This window comes from Zeus faber, assembly GCF_960531495.2.
Source record: "Zeus faber genome assembly, chromosome: 16".
Classification (NCBI taxonomy): Eukaryota; Metazoa; Chordata; class Actinopteri; order Zeiformes; family Zeidae; genus Zeus; species Zeus faber.
In genome coordinates, this window is record NC_137202.1 from 26,156,676 (window position 1) to 26,183,074 (window position 26,399).

The following is a 26,399-nucleotide window of genomic DNA, read 5'->3' on the forward strand; positions in this document are numbered from 1 at the left end:
AAATAAAAAATTACTTCAGAAAAAGAAAAAACAAAATCTACATTTGAATCGAGTAAAACGAGCTGCCATTAAGATGAGATAATTTTAGTCTTCAGTTTGGCGAAATCAATTGAGACACGAATGATCTCATAGTGTTAGGAATCAGTACACCTGACCCTGCACTCTTCACATAACGAGAGATGTCATCATCCAAGATCCAGTGTTTATTTATTCAATTTTTTGTTTCATGTAACATATTGTTTTCCCGCCTGGTCTGCTTTGGAGTGCACCAGGCGTCGGAGGAAACCACCTTCATGACGCCTTGCTGGATGAGTGGCGAGGAGTGGTTGACCAGGACGATGAGGGCCTCGGGCTGGATGAGCTTGTCCATCACCTCGTCCAGCATGAGGTCGGGCAGGAGGAGGAGGACTCCACGCAGGAGGTCGTAGAGCCCGCAGCAGATCAGCACCAGGCAGTCCTCGGTACTGGACCTTTCGTACACACGACACAGCATTTTGTAGTGAGGATGTGAGCGGGAAAAAATGTCAAATTATCGTCTTTGATTCCAAAATCGACTATTTACCATTTTACCACACTTAAGTAAAAGTTAAGATAGCTTATCAGAATATGACTTAAAAGTAAAATCCAACTTTTGACTATCGATACTTGATGCTTATTATTTTTCTCAAATATGTAACAAGTAACGGTTGGTCTCAGGGAGAATGCCATCGACTAAAAAGTATATATTTACTTCAGGAATGCAGTGAAGTAAGACTTAAAGTAATCCAAAAAAAAACTTAAGCACAGTAAAAAATATTTTTTAAATCTTGTGACTTTACACCTCTGCCAGGAGAAGTGGGAACCAAGGTGGAGTACCTCTCGTTGGAATCCGTCTTGCTGTGCGCCCTCTCGTACCCGGGGGAGTACGTGTAGCTCTCCCAGTCCTCGGGCAGGGAGCCGCGGTCGGCCATGCTGGGCCAGTGGCCGATGGCCAGGGAGCCGTTGGGTGCCGGGAAGGCCAGTCCCAGGCTGGCCAGGTTGCTGTGGCTCCTCTGGAAGGACTGGATGCCCTTCAGGCTGTCGGGGCGGCGCGGCGCTTCCTCGCTGGCCCAGTCGAACCGGTCCTCGGACTCAGCCACGCCGACGCTGCCCTCGGCCAGGCTGTCCACCTCGGCCGCTTCGTCGCGCTCCTCCTCCATGCTGATGGACGGCGTGCGGCGGTCCGCCGCCTCGCCCCCTTCCTTCGAGTCGCAGATGGTCTTGGCGGATTCGCAGCTGCTGAGGAGTTGCTCGTCGCCCCCGCCCCTCTTGAGCGTCTCCGTGCTGCCCAGGGCCTGGTGAGCGTTGAGGGAGGTGGCCCCGTCCCCGGCACCCGCCTCGCCGGACGGGATGTGGTGTCCGAGCCGGGGAGTCACCGCAGGGGAGGTGTAGGGAGATGGAGCCAGGCTGGGGGGGCGCAGCGATAGGTTGTCGGCTCCGTGTTCTGGGGAAGGAGCTGGAAGATGGCCTAAAAAAAAAAATATATATATATATAAAAAAGCTTATTCCCATGACACAGACACCTTCCGCAGCTCACAACAGGGGTCTCAAACTACAGCGTGGCAGGGGGCCACATCCGGCGGTATTATCAATAATCATAATGCTTAGTCAATCCACGCGATTTTACCTAATGTTTTCAAAATATGAAACAGAATTAAAAGGGTCATAAGAGAGTTTTCCTTGATGGTTAAGTGTCTGTGGCAGACAAGGGGTCGTGGTTAAGCCACGGGCTGCAGATGACTGGCTACTGCCAGAAAGACTCCCTCCCTAAACGCGTACCTGTGGGTAGAAACTCCCACAGTGTCTGACAGTATTATGAGGCAATTCACAAGTGTACCTCATACCCCCCAAAACAAATTTAAACCCCCCCAGAAGAAGACCACCTGGCCAGTAGCCCAGAGGTCATTTGATTTTTGGCACACTGGCCCAAAAATTAGAACAAGCTCCAGCTGCGGCTGGAGAATGGAAAGAAGCGGAAGGATACCTTGAATTACTAAACAATTATTTTTTATTTAGTTCTCTTTGTTTTTCTACCCAAAATAATATGCTGGATAAAAATAATCAGCGGCCAAAAACCCCTTTAAACATCAACGTTTAATCTTACAAATACAAGTTTTTATTTCTGTCTTATTGACGCTGAAGAGATAAACTACTTTCAGGATTGAAATTTGGTATTTCGCAATTTGGTCAACACCCCCCAAAAATTGACGCGCAGCGTCCAATACTAAAGGGAAAGTTTTGGCAGGAGATGAATGAACTTTTAATGTCACCCCCATTTATTATTTTTATTATTATTTTTGTTAGTTTAGAGAAGACTAGACAGCAGACAGGGGGAGAGAGCAAGACTGTGATTTCATTCAGCGGGACATGAAAGCCTCACGTCGCCTTTTAAGGAAGCATGCTAATTTCCTGCTTCGCCTGTAGGGTGAGATAGCCCAAGACATGATGCTTTCCCAATCTGAAATATCAAATTACGATTTCAACGGTCAAGTATTCATAGGGAGAGACAAGAGGCGGCCCTTTCAGAACAGAACAGAAACTCATTGAAGCACAAGCTGTAGGGGGGAGGGGGTTGTAAAAGGTCGTCTCGTCACCGTAAAAATCACAAATCAAAACCCCGTTCACATAACGTCTTCTTAGCTCTGGGAACGGAACAGAGTTTCCCTCGACGGCAGCGTGTGGGCGAAAGGCTGAGGGCCACATGGCGACGTTTCCACGTTGAAACCACGACTCATCCCGACGCGCGCTACCTTCTGGGGGGGCGGCGTCAGTGAAGACGGTGGGCGAGAGTGAGAAGACGGAGCTGCTGGCCGACTTCCCCCCACTGTTGGAGTGCCGTAGGTGCATGATGGACTGGACCTTCTCCTGGTACAGCTTTCCATCTGCCACACAGAGAAACGTCGGGTGAGCCGAAAAAAATTTCGCCCGGCGCGCGAGCCGCCGACGGGGGCGGAAGGCGGCTCCCTCACCTATGTGCAGCGAGAAGAAGAAGCTGGTGGGGGTGTGGCACACGTAGGTGTTGGTGGGGGGGTGGACGGCCAGCAGGAAGTTGTAGACCAGTTTCAGGAGGTCCGGGTCGGGGGGGGACCCCAGCACCTCCTGGATGATTTTGACGAACGACAGGCATACCTCCTGCGGGATGGACGTCAGGTGCTCGTCCCGGTGCTCCTGGGAAAGGAAGGAAAACCAAACAAGGCGTCGTCGCTCAGTGGCTATGTGCTTGTGGCGTGAGGAGGTACCGATACACTCGTGAGGCCGCATTTCTTTCGTGGTGGCAGCTTACCTGTAGCACTTGGCAGGTGAGCAGGAACCGGTGCACCACCTGAGCCTTGAGGAACTGCCGGATGTTGAAAACCTGCTGAGGGTGGTGCACGCGAATCAGGGTCTCCAAAGCGACAAGCAGCGTCTCCCATACGCCGCACTGACGGACGGAAACGTAAGCCTCTGGTGAACTGAGGGGGCACCTGGGGGGGTTTCCCCTTCCATCCCTGGTACGTACAGTACTTAACTGATTTTCGATTTGTGCGTGTGTACGTGGTGTGTACTCTACCTCCGCCTTGGCCCAGATCTTCCAGTCCAGTAGGATCTCGGAGAGCAGCCTGATGTCCTGCACCACAGCCGTGGACTCGGTGTCCAGTCGGAAATGACCGTCCTCCCCCAGGGTCAGTATGGGCCCGCTGCAACAGCCGTCCAGGAGCGTCTGGAAGGACACGGTACGCCGGGTCAACCACCGTGCCGACGTGAACCTGACCTTAGGACAGGCCCAAGAGAACCCACCTGTATTGACCAGGACGGGTCATTTCTACTGTTGACGGACGACACCGCAGCGGTGGTGAGTACCGTAGCCTTGAGCGTCACCCGTAGACTGAGGTACTGTAACCTGACAGTCTGTTTGTTACATTAGACGCCTTCCGTCGCACAGGGGGAATGCTGTTACCGTCCCAGAAAAGGGTGTTTTGGCTAGAGTTACAAGTTTAAAACAAGACGGATGCCAATATGGCTTTTCACCGCACCGAAGAGACACAACTATCCCAGCGCGGCAGTGGTCGGAAGCATCTCACATGCGGGGCTCCGACCCGCATGTGAGATGCGGAGATGTGAGAATGAACGACTCCTGGTGAGTCTTCGGATTCAGCGTAAAAAAAATGGCCTTCGACCAAAGTTTTGAGGTGGAGGACGCATAGTAGGAAGGAAGTATAGTTTGAAAAAGAAGACATTAAACTCAGTTATTTCTCAAAATTACACTGCAGTGAATCAATGTAATAACATTAAATACCTTCAAGAAATGCAAAAAATACTGGAGGAAGAACATCAATATGAGAAATGCAATTCTGTTTTATCACAGCAAATATCATCTTGAGTACAAATCTGAGGATATATATATATACTGTGTGTGTGTGTGTGTGTGTGTGTGTGTGTTTCTGCAGGGCCTCGGTGCTGCACCCAGCCTGACAGTACCCATTTCAGAGCTCCGCCATCAAACAGCGATATTGCAGCACCAGAGGGTGCAAACAGTGGCGAACAGTCAGAAAGGGAACACAGCGCAGGGGCGGAGGGAGTGCGACATGGTTCTCACTTTCAATACGTGATACCCCACGATGCACTTGCGCTTGATGAGGACCTGGTGGATCATGGAGTATCCATGGCAACAGTCCATCTCGTGGATGCGATGCTGGTTGAACTTGGACAGACACAGCAGCACCTGAAGGGCCAGAGCCTGAGTTCTCTCACAGTCGCTCAGCTCCACCACCTGGACACCGCCGACGACAGGAGGAGAAGAGAGGAGAGGAGAGGAGAGGAGGGGAGAGGAGGGGAGGGAAAAAAAAAAAAACCAAAACCTGAATTCATTGGCTGAGGAGCAAATACTGACACCAAACAAAAACTAAAATGATGCCTGGTGTTCTTACAGGCGACCTCCAGTAAAATGTTATATGCTGAATACTTATTTCCCCCTAAGATTTTTCCACAAGAAATGTTTAACAGAAACAACAATGAATGGATCTACCCTCATAGAAATTGCAATGAATATCAGGCTTCATTCTGGATTTATTACTTTTTTTAAGTACTATTATACACAATTATATAAAAAATATAATAAATTTTCAGTATGATCTTTGAGATCATTGAGATGAGATTAATAATAATAACTAATAATAATGAATAATAAAAAAAAAATATATATAAATATATATATAATCTCATTGTCACTATGCTGGATTAAATTTACATTTACCTGGCATAATGTGTCGTAAATGCAATTTTGGAAAAATGTTATGTTTTTGTTATTCCATTCGGATAACACAACCAGGGGGCCTAGCACTGTTTTTTACATGATTTTTCAAGCACTTTGGCACAAAAAGGTCTATTTTCAAGGTATTCCAGTATTTTCATTTCTGAGGACGAAATTCGAGCAATTTCAACCACCCAGAGGACCCGGTAGGATCCGGTTAGATCCACTGGAATAGATCAACTAGACATGCACACCCCACCCCCCCTCACTCTGCACATATACCCAGAGACCGCCGCTGCCGAGTGTCCTACCTGCGCAAAGAGGAAGACAAAGTTCGCCGTGCCTCCGATCTTGTGCAGGACGCTCTGCAGACCTTGGGGTTGGGTGGGGAGCAGGCTCCGCAGGGCGTGGGGCTCCAGCGTGGCGCCAAGGACCTCTTTGGAGCTGAAGGGCCGCTGGGTGACCACGGTCTTGGCTTGCCCCTTCAGTCTGATCACAGGCTCGTAGATGGTGTATCGCCTGGGACTGCTGGGCGCGTACACCACCGCCAAGCTTTCCTGCCGCGCGTACACGTACATTACACACACACGTACACGTGTACACGTGTACACACACACACACACACACACACACACACACACACACACACACACACACACACACACACACACACACACACACACACACACACACACACACCTTGATATGATCTCCAAACAAACTTAATTATAATGTAGGGTAATTATAATGTATAATAATTGCAAGCAAAATGAATGAATTTCAATGAAGGCCAGTGATTTTTATTGATATCATATTTGTCTAGCCTTAATAAAGTACACTCTCAGTCAACATGCATGCATGAAAGCAAATGTTTATACGACAAAACAATTGTTTATTTCCTAATCCTTGAATTGTCTTGCATTTATGCCAAGAATCACTAGGGATGACTTTTAACATTACATTACATTGCATTTAGCAGACGCTTTTATCCAAAGCGACTTACAATTATTCAAACACCGACGGACGCAGCCATCAGGAGCAATTAGGGGTTAAGTATCTTGCTCAAGGACACTACAGCATGCTAGCAGGAGGAGTCTGGGATCAAACCAGCAACCTTTAGATTACTAGACGACCAGCTCTACCTCCTGAGCCACCATATGAAGTAATGACAATGTGAAGACACAACATTTGAAATTTTGGATAATTCTGGACAGTGGTGAAAAATTTTTGTCCGGAGCAATTCTGAGCCCGTCGATTCCAGTCCATTTCAATTTTTAAAAACCGGCCGATACATTTGGGTGATATTTTTCTCGCTTGAATGAACTGAATCTGAACTGAATGGAAAACTATTTAAGACTGAAACGTCACAAGTTGACTGTATGCCTGAGCTGGTGGGCGAATAGGGTTTTATACAGCATGTGAGATGGCTAAATAAAGAGCAAAATTATCGATAACTCACACTGTCTAATATAGGCTGTATAATATAAGTATGTACCGGACTGTAAAAAGTTTGGGAACCACTCGTGTAATGCAAGCAAAGAAAAAAGGTAGGGTTGAGGGAAAACAAACAGAAAAAAACAAAAAATCACCTACCACGAGCGCCGAAGTATCCACATTATTGCTCTTCATCAGTAGCTCTCGCACATGCTCGCATTTCAGCCCTTCCTGAGTCACGTACTTGGAGAAGGTTCCGCTGGGTTTGCCGTATTTGCACGGCATCACGGAGGTCAGGTCGGGCCCGCTGGCGTACAGGTGGAACGCCTCCTCTGACCCTATTCTAGCGCCTGGAAAACATGGAGGCAATCATAGATAAAAATCACAATTATGGCCTCTCCATGAAAATCTCTTTTTTTTTTTTTTTTTACTACCCAGAGTCAAATCTTTACATTGCGGTTTTTGCACTTTGGGTCTAATTCAACCATATAAAGTGACGAACCCTATTACAGTGGCATACTGTATACATCATTATCAGACTTTGTGTTCTGCATGGATGCCAGTCTTTATCACCAGGGTTTATCACTGAATCCACATTAAAGATTAAAAAAAGAAGAGAGAGGATTAAGTTAGATTAAGCGCGCGGGCGATACATAGATGCGGTCCGTGAGGGATTATGAGTGGTGGTGGTGGTGGGGGATGGGGGAGGAAGGATTATGGGTGCTTGGCGGCGACCGGAGCGTCACCGATCACGGATTGGTACCGTTGAAAAGGAGCACGGTTCCCATGTTCCAGCGAACCGCTGGCCGGAGCAGCTCCTCGGTGGACAGAACGCAGTGTCCCAGCATGCAGAAAGTCTTGTTGCTGTCCGAAGACAGGCTGGACTTCCTGGGAAGCGTATAGTCCAGGGACATCTCAGCCACCCTGAAGCAGGAGTCGAGGGCATGAGTTCAATCCAAGAGATCGTCTTGACTAGTCAACGAATGAAAACGTCTGCTCAACTCGGCCGTCATTAAAGGAAAGGGGTATTACAGATGTAAGTATTATGAGATGTTCAGAGGCTCTTTTTGAAAGAAGGTTTAATGCACTGATTTTATCTTTCAGATCGTACTAATAGTAATTAAAGCAGTGCATAGATTTGTTTCTGGGGGGACACTCCGGATGACCGCAAACACTATAGAAATAGATTGCCGTTGCCCCACCTGATTCCACACACCCAGACTGCGATGCGACCTCGAATATTCTTCTTCCCCTCCGGCTGCTGGCTGTAAGTCAGACCCAGGTGCTGCCACTGGCCGGCTTTCAGCAGTTCCTTGGCGGACTCGGCCTGGGCCAAAAGGCCTGCCTTTATTTCATCATTTGGGTCTATACAAATTCTGGAGAGAGGTGAGCATAAGTGAAAGCCGCAGGATTGTTTCTCAAAGAAAAAGTCACACGTGGTCCTGCAATGTACGCAAAAAAAAAATCACTTGACGTCACCTGAACGTGAGCGAGCCCCTGCGGAAGTCGGCCCACACCTGAAGCATCAGCGCCTTGGAACCCATGGACAGAACGTGCACGAGGCCCTCGTCGACAACTTTCTGGCCAGCCTGAGAGGTGCCGTTCTGGACCTCTGCTGCGGACGCCCTTGCTGCTTCTGAAACAACGTCAACAGTCAGTTCAACTCTTGCGCCGACTGCAGCGCTCGGATAAAAGCTCACTTCACCGTAGCGCAGATCTACAGGGCTTAAATGTTGTCTTTAAGTATTCATTAAGGTAAAGGAACCCTTTTTTATTTATTTTATTTTTTTTACTTCAGAGATTCGAGCTGTTCTAATCAAGGCCCTTCCCTGCTTGATCATAACAGCCACATTACTAATGGCCTTTTCTCAAATATTTTTGTGTGTGATTATTATTATGGAAGCGCCAATAGCCATTCCAAAAATATCTTCAAATTATTGACACAGAAGATTGACTCCGTCAATCTATTCATCAAATAATATTGGGATCCTTGTTCATTAATATGGTGCCGCTGTAGCTGCCAGATCACACACACTGTCTGGAATTTCGCTGTTTAGCGGTCCATGGCGAAGGCTTATAACAAACTTACTACCCCATGCCAGTGTTCAAATTCAGTATTGCCTTAGCCTTAAGACTGCTTTGAATTCGCCGCAACAACAGGTCGAAAGGTGACTCGTACTGTACCATGACGAGGCTACTTGTATAAGCCTGGTATTCTATTTTAAAAGAACACAATTACCACAGGAACTACTCCCAAGACAGGGAAGATGTAATGGTAGCCTCAATACCTATGTCCAAACCCAGAGCAGTGGGAGTGACTCATTCAAACGTGTCACTACTACAGCATCTTGAAGGGAAGCAGTGCACAGGCAGAGGAGGCCTCGCTCACCCTTGTCTTTGTCCCCTTCCTTCTCGTCCGGTTCTGCCATTCTCAGCCACATGGAGGCGCTGAAGCCGCTGGCCATGTGGGGCCAGCAGTTCTGCCCCACCAGGGGCAGGTGGAGCGGGGAGACGTGCCAGGGGGAGATTCGGAGGTGGCCGGGTCGGGGTTCGGTGTCGCCCTCCCTGCGGGCGGGAGACAGCTTGCCCTTCCAGAGAAGCCCCGCGCCTTTGCCCCCCACGGCACCGTTGGCCCTGGAGCCGGGGGACGCTCCTGCAGGCGCGGAGGCCCCGAGGACGATGGGAAAGGAGAGGAAGTGAAGGGGCTCCATGTGCATGTTGGCCTCCACGATCTGGAGGACGCCCTTCAGCAAGATCTCCTGGCGGATCACGAGAGCAGACAACCCCAGTAATTATCTCAGATTAAACAGACTGGTACAAGCCAAGATTCCTTTCCCGGTGAGAGAAATTGGCTGGCTTAGAATTGTGTGTGATTATGTCTTCAGCTATCTCACTTGAAAAAAAGAATGTCTTATACTCTAAAAGGATTTATCAGCCGACATTTTAAGCGCTACACTCTGAAAGAAGACATTTCAAGACCACCTGATGAGAATTTTCTTTCAAGACATTTGATCAAGTGAAATTATCCCTTTCTAATATCTAATTCAAGCATTTTTTCCATTATTTGAACTGATTGCGTAGCTCTGATGATCCCTTTTTGAGGTATAACGAAAAACGTACATACGCCAAGGAAAAACTGTAGTGTGTGTGTGTGTGTGTGTGTGTGTGTGTGTGTGTGTGTGTGTGTGTGTGTGTGTGTGTGTGTGTGTGTGTGTGTGTGTGTGTGTGCCAGCGTGCGTGGTTGAAGTAATAATGCAGCGGAGTGTTAAAATGCAGATGGCCAATCTATCTAAGGAACCCTCAAACACCTGTCAACCCACACACACTCCACAGCATGGGATATTCAACGACATTCTGTTGGGGGCCCGGTTTTCAACTTGATACCAACAAGAAAGAAAGAATGGAAAGAAGGATCAAATAAATACTAAACCATCTTCGTATTGCTCTAATTATCACAAGGGATGATTAATTAAAATAATGAACACAGTAAGCGTGCAGCTCCGTCAATATCTCAGTCCTGGACACATAGGGATGACATTTGGCATCGACCTGCTCCTCTGAATCTGAGTAAGATGGACAAAGAGCTCATTTCCCCCAAAAATGGAAAATTTCTTTAAAATGTCTCTCTGTTCGCACTTGTTCTGTCAATTTCTGTAAATGTTTCAAGTCTTTTTCAAGTCTAATTTGCGTCAGCCGCGTTGCTTAGTAACATCCTCCCCAAGGATGCACGTTTGTTTTCTCCAAAACTCTTAGCGTGGTGTCACAATCTACAACAAAAGAAAGAAACAACAAGCCAACTCAAAACGTCAACCTCCCCCTAGAGAAATTGCTTTGGATCCAGCTCTACATTTGGGTGACGATGAAGATCCAAGTCACAAAGTCCATTAGACACGAGCGTGGTACACTGGTGCTGTAGGTAAAGTGGAGCTCCAAAACGTGGGCCAAGCGTCATGGTGTTCACACGTTTAAAAATAAGGACTTAATTTCTCAGAAAAGGGTTATATATACACGGCGTAGTGCCAGATTCCAATTAACAACAAGTCGTGACCATGCGATGTAACACCACCCTTGTTGGCACATTGGTGCTGATAGTGGAATGGATGAAACTGGCCCCGGGGGAAGGGGGGGGGGGTGTTTACGAGTTCCAACAAGCAAGGGAGAAGAGGAAACTTCGGACCTCAACTTATTTGTGCCTGCACATGAATGCATGGTTGATATTACAGACTTCACAACATCATTTCACAAAATAACTATGTTCAAATAATACCACATGCACTATGCAGATCAGCTGAATTGCATTATACTATTAAAGCATGGAAACATTTTGTGGCATTCAATACTGAAGTTCGATACCAAAGTAGTTTATCTCATTAGCGTCAGTGAGCCATAAAAAAAATTGTGTCATCACTCTGTTAAAATTCAATTTGTTTAAAATCAATTTCTCTTAAAAAGCTGGGCAGATAATGTCGTTATTTTAAAACAAAATATGACACCTTACTCAAAAGATGGGTATGAAAAAAATTGGTATCGGGAAAAAAAATATTTTTATTAGGAACCGAACCAAAATCAATGATGTCATTACCGACGGTCAGACAAATCCTTCTGAGGATACCCTGCTCCCACTGTGAAACCGCAGCTACAGTAAAAGTGTATCTGAGCGACAAGTAAGGGTTGGTATTTACGATCGGTGGGGTCTTCTCCAGGAAGAGGCGAATGAGTAGGGCCAGTTCCTCCGCTGTGATCCGCTGGCTCACCATGGCAACCAGCAGCTCTACGAGCACAGACTGGCAATCTGAATGGAGGAATCAAGAGGACATTATTTAAAAAGTGACGAATCGCTCACTGAGAGGCATGCAAAAGAACACCTCATGCAGGGACAGTAGCTGCATCGAGTCCACATTTCTCACGTTGGAGTTATCCAACTGTGAACTAGATAGAAGAGGACAAAAAAGTCTTGCCAGGGGTAAACAAAACAAAACAAAACAAAGCAAAGCAAAACAAAGGACTAGGCTTGACGAAGCAGAACATTGTATAGGTGCAAAACTTGATAAAATATTGAATACTGAGAAAAATTTTTATTTTGAATATTATGTTTTGGAAAGTAATGATGCTTCAATGACAAAAATAATAATAATAATAAATTCTCATAATCAAAATGGAAATAGTATATTAATGTAAGGAGCATTATGTGACATCGCTCTAAATGATTGAAAAAAAAACCCATTAAAAGATTACATCCATTTAGGACAACGTCACCTTCCAAAGAGGCATCCGTTTGGCTGAGGATGCTGCTGAAGCCGGACAGGATGGTTTTGACTCCACCCTGTAAAGGCCAGAGCGTAATGTCAGCTGGGTGGAAAAAAGAAGCGATTGACAGAGAGCGAGAGCGAGAGAGAGAGATTGATGCTCAAGGTGGTAGAAGAAGAATAAAAGCATGAAAGGGAGAATTCATCCGTCTGACCTGGTCGTAGAGCAGGGCGGCGTTGTGGGGGTTGGCACGCACCGCCCCCAGCAGACTATGGAAGACGTGACCCAGGACCTCCAGGTCCGGTGAGCCAGCGGCCAGCAGCTGAAGCTCCATGGTGCAGATCTCCGGGAACAGCAGCGCTCCGCGGCCGGGGCCCTCCGAGGCCGCCCCTCGGAACGTGCACTCCTGCAGCGGGGCCGTCTCCGCCTTGGCTCCTGTGGGAGTCAAAGGCCGAAAAACGGCGGTGAGGTACCGGGGGACAAAACCCAAACCAATGCCCTACCGAGGCGGAGATGCAGGGGATTTGTGCAGACATCAGAGTGAAAGAAATTGTACAAAATATTTTTCCAGAGGCATTCCCTGTGTGAGTGCAGCCGCACTCCAAAGTCCCGTCTTGGAGGCGGGTCATAAAAATGAATTATCCTCCAACCCCAGGGAGCATGGGGACTCCCTTATGATTTACACGAGAGAGTGCACCTCTACTCGCTGTTTCAGCAGTTTCTGAGAACTCCCCTTTATTAATGACACTCACTCTCGCTCCCTGTGCCGTCTTGCGCGGTTCCTTTTTCGAAATCAATTACCCAAGCACGCATAAACAAACACTAAAACAATGCGTTCGCTAAATATAGCCGACACGTAGGGGGGTAGAAACGATGACATCATTCACCGGGAGCTCTGGTTAGGGGGTTAACAAAACAAATTGGCTCGCTCGTGAAAGAGTATTTTCCAAAGGACAACAGCTCAGCTCAGGCTCGCGCTCTCTTGCTCTTGTTTTGGAAAAAAGAGATTTAATCAGAATTTTTTCAAATGAGATCAATTCAATTACTCAATTAATTCCACTTACTGTAGGCATAACCAACAGTAAGTGGATTTAGTTGGTCTTTCCAAGGCTCTTAGGCAAGGCTCAACTACAGTCTGGAATGCCCGACACGGAGCGGAAAAGCCGTTGGCTACTAACTAAATCCGGGCTCAGGGTTTATACAAGCCAAATAAAGACTTGTTGATTGTCATCTAATCAGAAGGAAAGCTATGAGAGGTGTGTGAGTAAGTGTGTGTTTGTGCGCGCTGGCAGACACAAATACTACACAAGTCACAAGATCCAGCACATGGGGTTGGAAGGCATACTTGCCTTGCATCACGTCGGGAGGAAACAATGATTATATTATGTAGGGATGAAAATGCAAAAAACCAAAACACATTCTGCAGTAAATCGTCTTCAAGGTGGCATTTCAGTGCTCCTTTGCTGAAAGGCCACCTCCAGCCAATGTCCTTTAACTCCCTGCCCCCTTTTTTTTTTTTCCCTATTTCTAAGACTGTCTGACAATATTGTGAGCTTCCGTTTTTTTCGAAAAGTGTGAAAAGCTCCAACAGAGTGGGAAGTTTTTCCAATAATGAAGCATTTGGCAGGTTTGTACTACCAACAGTTATAAATGACGGTAACCAACATTTTAACAGGGCCTGGATTGAAAGATTGCTAACATATACTATAAGTTTAGGGATATACTCTGATGATAGCCAGAGGCTGAAACTAATGTACTTATGCCTCTGTACTGCAGGTTTTTCTTAACATATATAATCCTTCCATTTGTATGAATCTTTCATTGGTCGTCCTGTACTCAACTTAATTAATCATTTGCAGAAAAAAAGGATTTGACATTTTAATGAACAAATTATTCAAAATGATCCATAAATTGAGTTGGGGAGAGTTGTTTATAAATTAAATAAGGGTTCTGTTCTCTGCAAATGGGAAAAAGCCTTGTTTTGTACGACACAGGCAAGGACACCTACTCTGTCCCTCCTCCTTTGTTCTTTCCATTGAATCATTCTTCTAGCTGCCGCAATAAATAGCACTAAATAACCCTCCATGCAGATGCCGATTTCCTGTATTTTCAAGACCCACTCAGCATCACTACAAAACTGCCAAACTTATACCGTTTTCACACCAAAATAAAGGTTGACCCTGTTTTTTTTTTTAAACCTGGGTCAACCTTCTAAAAATAGGCAATTGACACCTTTCCCATTGCCAGGAGAAATGGCCCTTTTTTCTGCTGCGTCACGTGTGACATCACGAACGCGTCGGAAATGGGTCGTGTCAGGGTGCCAGTGTGATCGTAACAAAAGAGTAGAGGAGACAGCAACTGAAACAAACAACCACACACAACTATAAAACTTGAAAGAAAAAGTATTTGGAGCCGTTCAAAAGAATCAAATCGTTCCTGAACGACCCAACACTACAGTAGAAGCAGCGCGGAGCACCGGCAGCATGGAGTTGCTGGTGATGAGGATGCTCCATGCCGAGTTGCCGGCGGGGAGGGGGGAGTGCTTGGGGCGATGCTTGAGCTCCCGGCGGGGAGCCTTGGGGTTCTCCGCCATGCTCCCCACGGTGCGATCCCCACACTCGCAACATTTCATGGTCACCCATGCTCTTCCTATAAGCGAGACAGGCCACCTAGGGCGCCATCCTGAGGGGGGTTGTGGAGAGGGAGTGCACCTGTCTCCCTTTTCAGACGGTAGCGACATGTGCAGCAGCGATGGGGTGCCCATCATCGGCGCGCCAAAACACTGTGTTTTTATTTTAGATGCAGGTTATTATATTTTATGTCTCCTTATGGAACGTAACAATGTGTATGGAACGGTATGGAACGGACCACGTGTAATGGGGACACTTTATCTGTGACTCTCTCCCCGACCACCCCCTCTCCATTCGTTATGCTCAGAAAATAATCTTAACGGGTCTCCGTGTCCTGCCCCCTTCCTCCGTGCTCCGCCCCCACACTGTTTTTAGTTGTTTTATTTGGAGGAACGGGGCTCGGCGATCGGGGCCCACGGAGAGCCGTGTTCAAGTCCGTGTCCAGATATAAAAATATATTTATGATTCCCCTTCCCCATTGAAATGTTATCCCTGTGCATTTTGTAAGCTTCTATCTGTTTTATCCTGTTACAATGCACACTTACTGAGAAAAACACCGCTCGAGTTGAAGAATCTCAGTCTGCTGACGGGAGTCCGACTGATGACTGTTCGACTCATCCACTTTTACAGGGCAACCCTAGAACTTGGAAAAATCTCAAAATCTCAACTACACGCCACAATTATTTCCCCCTGGTGACACATCTCTATTAAAATCAGTTACCTAGTGTGGTGGCCACTGAGTGACTATCATGTCTGATATGCACATGCTAGCTGTGATGATTAGAAGAGTGTAGAAAATCTACCACCTCAAACACACCTTGTTACCACTTTTGTCCCATATTGTGGATGGCAGGGCTTCAGCGGGCTCGTCTAATGGTGCGTGTTTATGTCCTGCGGGTGGCGTGTGTGCAAACCCTCTGTCATGCAAAGACTCCAGGATGGAAATTACCCTCTTATAACCTCTAGGTGCAACTCCTTCCCCATCGCAAAGCGTCTCAATGAATGGGGTCAAATAATACCCCTTCCCCTCCCTGTAACTTCTGTGACATAAACAAATACCGTATGCAGATGGGCACATTTCTTTATTCATTTCGTAACTCGTTACTTAAGTTTGATGTCGGGTCTTTTCATGTCTTTGTATAGGCACTTTTCAAGAATCTCAACAGAAAACCCACTGTGTTTGACAGAAACACAAACAGCCAATGGACACGGCTCGGCTCATTACAGGATTTTATGCAATGTAATTTGAGAAGGTTTAAAAATAATAATCATAAAAAAGCTTAGACAATCATGATTTTTGGCCACATGCCAACTCAACCAGACAGAGAAGAAGTCTTGTGATGACCTCCTTAAGTGTCCGCTTGACTGCAAAACCACCACCAACTTGAGGAAGAGAGTCAATGCATCTTAAAGCAGGATGACTGATTATCCCAATCGGGGGGGGGGGTTACTGGCCATTTCCCAGGAATAAATCACTCACTGTCTGAGAGGTTGAGAATAGCACATGACCTCTCAATCCATCAAGTTTAGACAACTGAAATTTATCATCAACATAAACAGTGGGCCGAGGCAGATGGAGAGTCATGTTATTTACAGTGTCCTTAAAATAGACATCGAGAAGCAAAACCTGGGTAAAGTAAAAAAAAAACTAAAAAAAAAACAAACAAAAAAAACCCCTACCTCTAAAAGGTTTTACAAGCACAAACAACATAAAAGTGAAGAAAACGTGTCAAGTCCCAGGAGAGCCGAGTAGCAGTTCCATTCATATAAATTCAATCTAACAATGTAACAGCAGAGCTTTCCTCAATTCATTAGCACAAATGCATTGGACACATTGCATGTGTGCATGTGTGAGCGTGTGTGTGCATGCGCTGTGGAAGCGGTAGCGTACTGTAGGAGCGCCTACCGTCTTCCTGCTTGGTCATGTCATCAGGGTTGCTCTCGCTGTCGGCGTCGTAGCCTTCCTCCTCCCCCGGGGCCTTGGCGTCGCAGGCCTGCACCTCTTCTACCTCTTCCGACAGGTCCCCCGCTTGGGCCACGCGCTCCACTGACACCTGCAGCTTCTGACGGGCCGGGAGACAGAGAGAGAGAGAGAGAGAGAGAGAGAGAGAGAGAGAGAGAGAGAGAGAGAGAGAGAGAGAGAGAGAGAGAGGAGAGAGAGAGAGAGAGAGAGAGAGAGAGAGAGAGAGAGAGAGAGAGAGGAGAGAGAGAGAGAGAGAGAGAGAGAGAGAGAGAGAGGAGAGAGAGAGAGAGAGAGAGAGAGAGAGAGAGGAGGGAGGGGGAGGGAGGGAGAGAGAGAGAGACAGAGACACAACAATAACGTGAAATGAATATGTGAAACATTACAAACATTAGCCTGGATCAAATGTACAATCTTGACCTTACCCCATCCTTCACAGAGAAAAGGCCCCCGCAAAAGAAACAAACAAAACCCCCAACAAAAATAAAATACTGACAGAGAAACTAGCAGAATAGAACAAAACGAGCGGCCGACATTCCCACTACAAATGCGGTGGAAGAATGGCTGGAGAAATGATTTCAAGTGATAGAGCAAAAAAGTACAAGATTTTGGTCATAAGACCGATATCAGCTGACTAGCAAGGCACCCACACAAGCCCGTTCCTTGAAGTGTTCAGCTGGTCAGTCATCTATGCACAGACGCAGACAAGCACATCCACTCCTATAAGCAAGTTCACCAATTAAGCTGTGAACCCAGTGATTATTGTAAACAAGCCCAGGTTGAATTAGTATCGGGGACAACCAACTCCAAGTGCTTTCACAAGAAATGCTTTTGCCAAAAGCTGTGACACCGAAGTAAACGACAATTTTTTTTTATTTTACGCAGCACAAGCACGTTAAGAAAGAGCTAAGCTTTCATGAAAACTGTAAAACTGTTATATAAACACTAAATTCCTCTGTCTTGGAACTGCCTGAGTCCGGCAGGCATTAAGAGTCGGGGGGGCGGGGTGGGGGGAATAAATGAAGGACCCTGAGGTGGGAGACAAAGCCGCTATCACACAGCAAAGTCATTTCAAAAAGAGGACATCAACCAAAAAGTCAGATGACATCCAACCCAGAGGGAGGAAAAAAATAAAAATAAAATAAAAAACAACAAAAAAAAAACAACAACACAACTTTATGCTTGCAGGAACCTTTTCTCTGCGTATTTCCAGCTGAAACACAAACACAACCTTTTATATTTTATTTTTCCTCACCGTCTCCCATAAACAACTTCATGGCACTTATTTGCTTCTGGGGCTGTGTTGGTATGATTTTTTTCTCACTGCTGTAAGACGCTGTAAGAAGCTTAAAAAACCCGTTGGGCCACAGAGCAGCAGTGCTGTTGACAAACCTCGGGGCCTTATTACTTATTCCATGAAAGGCTTGTGTTTGGACAGTTGGACACGTGTAGGAAGCACAGCAGCTCATATCCAGGCTCTTAGTACTAACGATTAATTAGGAGAATACTATGGATATGATGGCCAGAGCACACCATAAATATCAAATGTAAATGTGTTAAGGCCTGTCAATGCAGATCTCTATACTGGAGGTATTTACCTCTGTATCTAGTAATGAATGTGTAAAATAATTATGATATGGTTAACATCAAGCAAAAGGTCCACAATTAACATGTGACCCCCTAGCGCTGACTAGGGTTTATGGGCATTCCCGGGATTTCCCTGGACTGCCCATCCAAACAATTTCCCGGGAAATATAATAACAAGAAAAGAGGATTTTTAAATGTTTTTATTTTATAACATTTAGAACATACTGGAATAGGCCAATATTTAGAAAACATGTAGGTCTAAAGTTTACTTTCTTAAAACGTATGCATTGCATATGTTTTCATGTTTTAAGAAATTATTTTAAGTGTATGCAACAGGTGCACTGAACGCTTATTGTAATTAATAAACACAAAGTATTTTTGTTGTATTTCAGGTGATATTTGTTTGATTCATGAGTGGCCCCTCTCTGTTTTATTTATAATAGACCTAATCAAATTTTGTTTGATTATGTAGTAAATTCTGAATTATTACAGGCCATTTTGTTATATTCTATTTTTGCATAGGCCTATCTTTAATGTTTTATAGCCTAATATTTTGTTATGATGAAACAGCACTCTTGTAGGCCTGCCCTGTACTTAAAATGTTGATTTGCATTTTGCACATGAAGCACGACATGAAGCCCGCAGGGATAGTTCACAGTATTGGCTTAGATGCACAATTGCACAGTGTAACTTTGAAATGCTGAAGTAAAAATAAATAAATGTTCTGTTAACTTTGAGTGATCATTGACTATTACTACATCTAACATTGCTTGGGTTCAGGAGGCTCGCAGTGCGCACCAGCACCAGCAGCCTCTGCGCACTAACAGAATATGGAATCCGTCTCAGCTCAACAAAACGCTAAATAAATTTTCTTTGTTTATAAAATGAAGAATTGTCAAATATCACTTCCATCCATGAGGTTGTACTCAACAGACAGATCACAGGCAATGAACTTGGCATTTTATATTCCTCGCAGGATTCCCGGCTATAGCAAAATTCAAGCTGCGTTTGCATTTCAAGATACAGGTGTTGGTATTCCTGCCGGGCATTGCTGCCTGACGCACCTCCTCCAGTGCCTTTTGAACAGGTGTGCTGTGACACCCCACTGAACACCTCTGTGGGCCTAAACGGGTCATCAGCTGGGGACCACCACTCATCAACGTTTCGCACCTTTAACCCCAGTACGTCTCGCGGTGGCGGTGCGATGGCAGGGATCTGTCGCCGCCACCCCCTGATGATGCCCTAGGTGTTTGTCCCCCAACCCTTCTGCTTCCTCCTTAGCCACAGCCAGAAGCTGCCTTTCTCCGCCTCCTCTGCCAGCTCTTTCATGGCTTTCCGATGCCCCGCTCCTGTACATCCTATGTCGCGGAGTAGACGAGCAGTTGAGGAACCTACGAAGCCCCTACACCCCACTTCCACAGGGCAGATAACAGCTTTCCAGCCCGCCTCCCTGCACTCTGCCGCCAGATCAGAGTACTTGGCGCGCTTCCGCTCATAAGCAGCCTCCATACCTCCCTCCCATGGTACAGTGAGTTCCACCAGGAGGACTGTCTTACAAGCCTCTGACCACATGATGAGGTCTGGCCGCAGGGCTGTTTCCACAATCTCCCTGGGGAACTGGAGCTGCTTCCCCAGGTCGACCCTCATGGTCCACTCACTTCCCGGTGAGAGGAGTCTTGCTGTATCTCTCTGGCGGGAGGGTCTGACACTCTCTCCTGCCCTCGCAAACAGGATGGGATGTCGTCCTCGAGCGAAAGGTCTGCTGTTTGCCTCCTTTCTGCATGACTCTGACAGTTGAAGTTTATATTGTGTTCATTCTAATGTTGATTAATAAAAATGGTGTTCTTATGCATTAAAAATTATTAATACAACCCAATAATACACTAAAGCGGTCAGGGAGGGAACCCATATTTCTCCTTGTTTCATTTAGTGTTGCTAATATATGACCAATGCATTTTGACAATAGCTGAAAACAAGTCCATTTCCGAGAATTCCCGGCATAGTGTGCTTCTTTTTCCAGGATACAAAACGTCTCATTTTCGGAAAAATATTAAACCCTAGTGCTGATCGATAAAAAAAAACACAGCCACTGTATTAGTATTACTGTTTAGAAGTCTCCCAGAAGAGCCACAATTTCTGGGGACTAAAATTTCTCCCATTTCTATGGACTAAATCGAGATTACAACCCACAATAACCAGACTCTCAGTTCACTAAGATCAATCTGGATTTTAGTCAAAGCACTAAAATTTATAGAAGCATACTCAGCTAAATCCAAACATGGCTAGAAAAAGCAAGCACATACAGTAGTTTCAACAAGTCAGGCAGCTTAGGGATCCCTGGGCCAAAATAGAGACTCACCCTGTCTGGCTTCTCCTCTGGGGGACTGGGACAGGAGGAGACTTGAGCCAGCGCCACTCTGAGCAGTGAGTCAAACAGGGGCTTGGCCATGTCAGAGTTCACTACGCCGGAGCGAGAAAGCTGGTCTCTCACCTCACACAGGGTCTCTTCCACGGACTGCAACTGCAGTGGGGGGATTGGGTTGAGGATTACTTTAACTATGGATGCAGTTAAAGTACAGTGGTTTTTACATTTATATACAATGGGTAGACCTCATACCTGAAAGGAAAGTTCGGGCTCAATCCGCTGCAAGGCCGAGTTAGCGCTGTGTAGACAAATCGCCAACAGGGCCTCAAGGAGACGAATGCTTTGTAACGGCCACTCCTCCTCGAGCTTCTTGGCTGGATCTTTACTCTTTACCTCAGTCACGCCAGTGGTGAGAGTGTCGGCTGCATCTTGGGTGATCTCCGCCACTCCCAGGGAGGCAGGACAAGGCTCGCCAGGCACCGTGGCTGGAGCCGGGGACTCTGGGTTCGATGGGATGGTCTTACCCTTACTGTCCCTCTTCTTCTTGGCCTTCCCATCCTTGGTCTTTGAGGTCAGTTTCTGTATGACCATGGTCATGAGGCGCGAGCACGCATCCAGGCCGCCGAGCCTAAAGAACTGCCTTTGGAACACAGGGCTGGCTAAATAAATCCAGCGGCATGCCGACCAGACGTCGGCCGCCCGTCTGACCTGCTCTTTGGAGGGCAGAGCCACACTCTCCGGGGACAGGCAGGGTAGCCGCCCCCCTAAAGGCTCACTGGCTGTGCTGTCGTAACCAGACGTGTCCTCAGAGTCGTTAGCTGAGTCCCGGTCTGAGTCGGCCTCCTTGCTGACGCAAAGGAAGGCCACGCAGAGAAAGAGGTTGATAGTGTTGAGGTGGATCGCCGCCCGGCTGCGACCCGGACCGACGCCCAGCCCGCCTCCACTCTTACGCCGGGGGCAAGCCTCTTTTAGGCCTTCGTAGAACTTGCTAAGGCTCTGCGGGCCCTCCCCGGTGCCTTGAGATCCAACCTCCTCAGCAAGGCCCAAGATTGCCTCCCGTTCTTGGGCGTCAGCACTCTCCAGTTCCTGAAGCACTCCGTCAGCCTGTTGTTCACCTACGCTGAGAATCAGCATCTCGAAGACCTTCAGAGCCCAAGAGCGTGTTTGGTCCAGGTGAATGAGCTCTGTTATCTGGTTCAGTCCATTGCAGCTGATAAAAAGGTCTCTGATAACCCTGCAAAGCAAAACCAGCAAAAATGCTACATCAAATGAAACAACATACGAAAACACAATACTAATGCTTACACATACTTGCATAAGGCAATGCCTATTCATAAGGCTTAATTAGTTCTGAGGGAAAGTCAGGGGAAGATTGCTTCCATCCTCATACGACTCAAGATGATGATAGACCATTAAACAGGATGTCACATTTTTAAGAAGCCATTTACACAAACAAGAACAAATAGTAATGTAAAGACAAACCCCTTAAAATGTAGTAATGGCTATCCTAACTGCCTAATGGAAAAATATTGAAAATTACAAAAAAAAAAAAGAAATGGCTTTCAAAATTTAACTGGCATGACAGCTGGAAAACATCAGCAGAAACAGTATTCAATTGAATCTGCCCATGGAAAGCATGACCGAACCAATTTGACTAATCAAAATGGATTCTTGCTCAAGCCTTTATTTAAAAGGATATGATGGTGCAACTTGCAACATCAGATTGCATTACTGCTTGAAATAATAAGAAAAGTGAAGCGGAAGCCCAGGGAAATATTTAAAAAGCCAGCAGTGATGAAGAAGTGGGAGAGGTGGTGAGATTATAATAATGGGCTAGATTATGTTTGCTTTCGTTTTCAAGACAATCAAATGCTCACTTGTTATGAAAAAATACAGCATCAAATTGACTAGACCCAGGTTATTCAATAAATTCTGTAAATAGTACAATAAATTCTTCACAGGCGACTCAATATAGCCAATCTATCTATTTTTAGACACATGCATATTAATAGTCATTGTTGTCTCTCACCACAGCAGCATCAAAATTGTTAGATTAAAAAAGGCCACAATGTTGAGTTGTGAGCTCAATCTTAGTGAACTAAATTATTAATATATTTGAGGATTTCTAAGAATCAATAAAGCTATATACAGGTGTATATAAGTGCTATATTAAGCAATATATTCAACGCCAAGGGTTAGGGTTAGGGGTACTGTCCCCTGAAAAAATATTTTATTATAAAAACCTTTTTTTATTCTTATCCAGTGCATTTATGGTATTTAAACACATGTACAAACTAGGGGTGTTAAAATGTGCCGCCTAAACGACCGTGTCGACAGTAAAATCCAAAATCGGGAGAGGGAGTAAGTGTGTGAGTGTCCATGGCAGTGAGACCCAGCCTTGCACCTGTGCAAGGCTTTTCGCTTTCTCACTTTGCATGCTCGAAAATGGCTCAGATTCTGAGTACGAAACCCACAAACCCGAGGCGCAATGAAAGTTATGAAAGACCCCGTGAATCGGAATGAAAGATCCCACCTCGGCCAGCGCGCGTCCCAGTAATTTACCGGGAACTATGTGTGAAAGGGGCTTATGAGAGGTAGAAAACACATGAGAAATGCACACAAAAAAACTCACCTTAATTTGAGGAGGGCAGGCAATGTTTGAAGATATATGAGGAGCACCTCCACAGGCAAGCATTGGGTGTGGTAGCTGCAGACCTGAGTGCAGACAGTCGACACACCCAGTTGTTGGGCATGGTGGGCCAGCTCCACCCCTCTCTGCAGCACTGGGTTGAAGATATGCGTGTAGAGCTGCCACTGCACTACAGCGTTGCCCCGCAGGGTCAAGTGGCAAATATGGCCAGCTATCTGCTGACTCAGCTGCCAGTCCTCACCAAACACAAGCTCCTGGTAGGCTTCCAGTGCATCCCACTTCCAAAGCATGTCCTCTGCACCACCTCCGCTGGGCAAGATGCCCTGTGAGCGGTACGAAAAGCTGAGGGAAGCGGCAGAGTGCTCCCCCTGCTGCAGGGTCTCTTCTAGCCCTGGCAGCTGACTCCTGTCCAATGTGCAAATGTTGCAAGAAGCAAGCTTGGCCTTCTCTGAGGGCTGCCCACCACCGAGCTGGTCCAAGATCAGCCTGGCCAGGACACTCAGGATGTGGGACTGGTAACTGCGCAGACCTGGGGCTTGGAAGGCATGCAGCAGGGGTCCCACCACTGAGCGTGGGTCCATGCAACAGCAGATCCCCACAGCTTGCACCCCTGCCAGCACCTGTAAGACGGCGGGTCCACTGGGCGAGAGCCGCTGCAGCAGCCTCAGAGACTGGTGCGCGCAGGCAGCCAGACAGCAGCAACGCTCTGGGTAGTGCACAGCATCACCATCTATACCATCCTTTCCCTCACCTTCCTCTTCAAAGGGGTTCCGTCGAGCAGCCTGCTTGAAGGCGGACACGGGCAGCCCAGACAGATCCCGGTGGTGGTGCAGGAAGTGAGAGTATTCACAGCGTCTGTGCCGACGCCGGGCACACACTGACTGGTGCAGCTGCTCCGATTTAGCCTTCTTGACAGCGTTAATAATCTTTAGCACCCCTGCGATCAGACCGCGAAGCTTCTCCAAAGCCTCGCCTCCGACTTCTGAATCCCTTGCCCTGGCGAGTCCCTCTAACCGAAGCACGGTAGCTTCAAACAGCTCGAGGCCGCGGTGCTGTATGAACTCGTGGATGAGCTCCAGGGCCTGGCTGAAGAAAAACGGGTTGGGGGTGGAGGCTTGCAGGCAACCCAACAGCACCTGTAGCACCCCCTCCAAGAGCTCTGGCAACAGCAGAGCCCGGTGGCGGTAACGGGAGAAGGAGAAGTCGTCCTGGACCTCCTGCAGGGTCTTCTTTGGTCGAGGAGCGAAAGGGTCAGCCTGTCTCTCCAGGCAGCCGCGGATCTTGAGGGTGGCCCGGAGCAAGTCGGTGAGGCTGCGCCTCAGGCTGTCAGGAAGCGTTTCGCTCTGACCTACATCCACCGACATCAGGTGCAAGATGGTGCGTAGTAGCATCCTCTGGACCAGGGCGATGGGCTCTTCCGTCCAGCCTCCCGCCAGCTCCTCGGCCACTGCTCCGCCTCCTCCCCCTCCCCCTGGCCCGCAGCAGTCACCAAACTCTGTCAGGATCTCTGTCAGGGTGGGCACGACACTGACTGCTAGGCCCGGGTTGTGGTTGATGCTCATGTCAAACTTGCACACTTTCTCCAGCAGGGAGAGCAGCACGTGACAGAGGTCGAAGGGCGAGTTCTCCATGCGGTTGAAAATGGACATGGCGGCTGGGTCCGTCAGGGTTTCGGCAGCCAGTGTCTGGGAGCCGGGGGCTCTGGTATGGGGGTAGGGAGTGCTCATTGTTTCTGCCACAGTGCTGGGCAATGTCTGCGAGGCTTCCGAGCGATGATGTTGGCAGCTGACACGGACGGTAGAGCCATGGGACCGGCGCATTCTCGTACCACTCTGACCCGGGACGGTCCTGTCTTCAGCGTTGGCGTCTGAATCTGACGTTGAAATCTGAGACTTGCGCGCATGTCTCACAGAGTATCTCTGAGCGGTCCTGCGCAACCTCCCCGACTTCCACGTGCTGCTGCCAGAGTGAGAGCTCTTGCTGGTGCTCTGGGCATCTGTGCCGGTCTTGTGTCCTGCTCTGAGAGGGACCAGTTTTACCTCGCGGCTGAGGAACACCTCCAGCAGGGGCGGCAGGGTGAAATCTGCCGACACACAACAACAAATTTTTTCAGTGCGTGGAAGTTAAATAACTACTCCACGCTGTCCAAATTTGCAAATGAAACTTAGTTTACGTATAGAAATTATTAAATTTGCAAACAAATCTATGTCAGATTTGATGCTTGTGACAATGTTAGGCTGAACACATAAAAGTGATTTCAATAAATCAAGTTTCCAGGAGAGAGAACAACTTCATTATGATTTGAATGACTTGTTTGAACAATTATTCAAACTTCAGCTCACAAGATTACCAATGAAATAAGAAATTTCTTACTAATCATTTAAACAACACAATATTTAGGATGGTGTAACATGAGGAACCTGAATGGTCCTTTACACATGGGAAGACACATTCGGTGTACACGCAGGAATTAATAAGATAGAAAATGTCTAGAGTCCACGTTAGAAAGGGTTAGCACTTCAACACTAAATAACTTGGTTATCCTGAGGATGGCACCACTGGTCACTGCGACCACTAGTGCTTTCTGGGTGTGTGACAGCTTTTAAATTCAAATGAACTTAACTTAAATTAACTGAATGAACAAAGCTTTCTTGAAATGATGATGATATGGTTTTGCATCGGAGTCGTTGAAAGGGAAAGCATACCGTTTTTGACCGATTGTAGTGAAGGTCAGGTTTCATCGGTTTCAGTGTGTTAAGGTCCAGTAATGAAAATGTTATAATGCTCATACTGGACATTTTTTCTAAAGTAATACAAAGTAGTCCAAATGTCTGTATTACAATCAATCTGCTAAAAAAAAATGTAATCACTAGCAATTATTTCAATGACATCTTAGGTCACTGTCCAGTGGTCATCAGTACAAAAAATGTGAGCAGATTGTATTGTTTCTTTTGGCAGATTCAAGTAGAAAAACCGTGGATCCTAAACTTTGTAGTATTGGCTGGTACATAGTGACGGTCCAATCCAATACCTTTAAGGAACATTGGTACCAATCCATTATATTTACTAGAACAGTTAGGACACAGTGGTTTTCAACTGGTCTAGTTGCAGGATCCACATTTGTTCTTATTCATTAAGGAAAGGTGACCCAAATAACCTATAACTCACCTCACCTATAACAAATTCACAATGCTTTTGTTACCTTTGAAGTGGAAAGGTTGGAAAGGTGTAGGAAAATACTATAATAACGAAATACTACAATAACTTTTTCTTTGATT

The 26,399-nt window shown here is 46.7% G+C and overlaps 1 protein-coding gene across 1 annotated transcript in view; it reads right to left on the reverse strand.

Annotated features, from left to right (window-relative positions):
* The window catches only part of lyst (lysosomal trafficking regulator), a 68,976-nt gene that overhangs the window by 23,203 nt on the left and 19,374 nt on the right, over window positions 1-26,399 (reverse strand). Inside the window, exons 6-25 of the mRNA XM_080017131.1 lie at window positions 23,104-25,204; window positions 20,724-21,705; window positions 20,466-20,627; window positions 16,466-16,622; window positions 12,144-12,364; window positions 11,939-12,005; window positions 11,365-11,474; window positions 9,072-9,441; window positions 8,162-8,318; window positions 7,885-8,058; window positions 7,446-7,606; window positions 6,842-7,032; window positions 5,560-5,805; window positions 4,595-4,768; window positions 3,569-3,718; window positions 3,302-3,439; window positions 2,988-3,186; window positions 2,769-2,900; window positions 856-1,486; window positions 290-470 (exon numbers count right to left, since the gene is read on the reverse strand). Coding sequence (XP_079873257.1) covers window positions 290-470; window positions 856-1,486; window positions 2,769-2,900; window positions 2,988-3,186; window positions 3,302-3,439; window positions 3,569-3,718; window positions 4,595-4,768; window positions 5,560-5,805; window positions 6,842-7,032; window positions 7,446-7,606; window positions 7,885-8,058; window positions 8,162-8,318; window positions 9,072-9,441; window positions 11,365-11,474; window positions 11,939-12,005; window positions 12,144-12,364; window positions 16,466-16,622; window positions 20,466-20,627; window positions 20,724-21,705; window positions 23,104-25,204 — 6,704 coding nt within the window. The remainder of the gene's footprint in view (window positions 1-289; window positions 471-855; window positions 1,487-2,768; window positions 2,901-2,987; window positions 3,187-3,301; window positions 3,440-3,568; window positions 3,719-4,594; window positions 4,769-5,559; window positions 5,806-6,841; window positions 7,033-7,445; window positions 7,607-7,884; window positions 8,059-8,161; window positions 8,319-9,071; window positions 9,442-11,364; window positions 11,475-11,938; window positions 12,006-12,143; window positions 12,365-16,465; window positions 16,623-20,465; window positions 20,628-20,723; window positions 21,706-23,103; window positions 25,205-26,399) is intronic.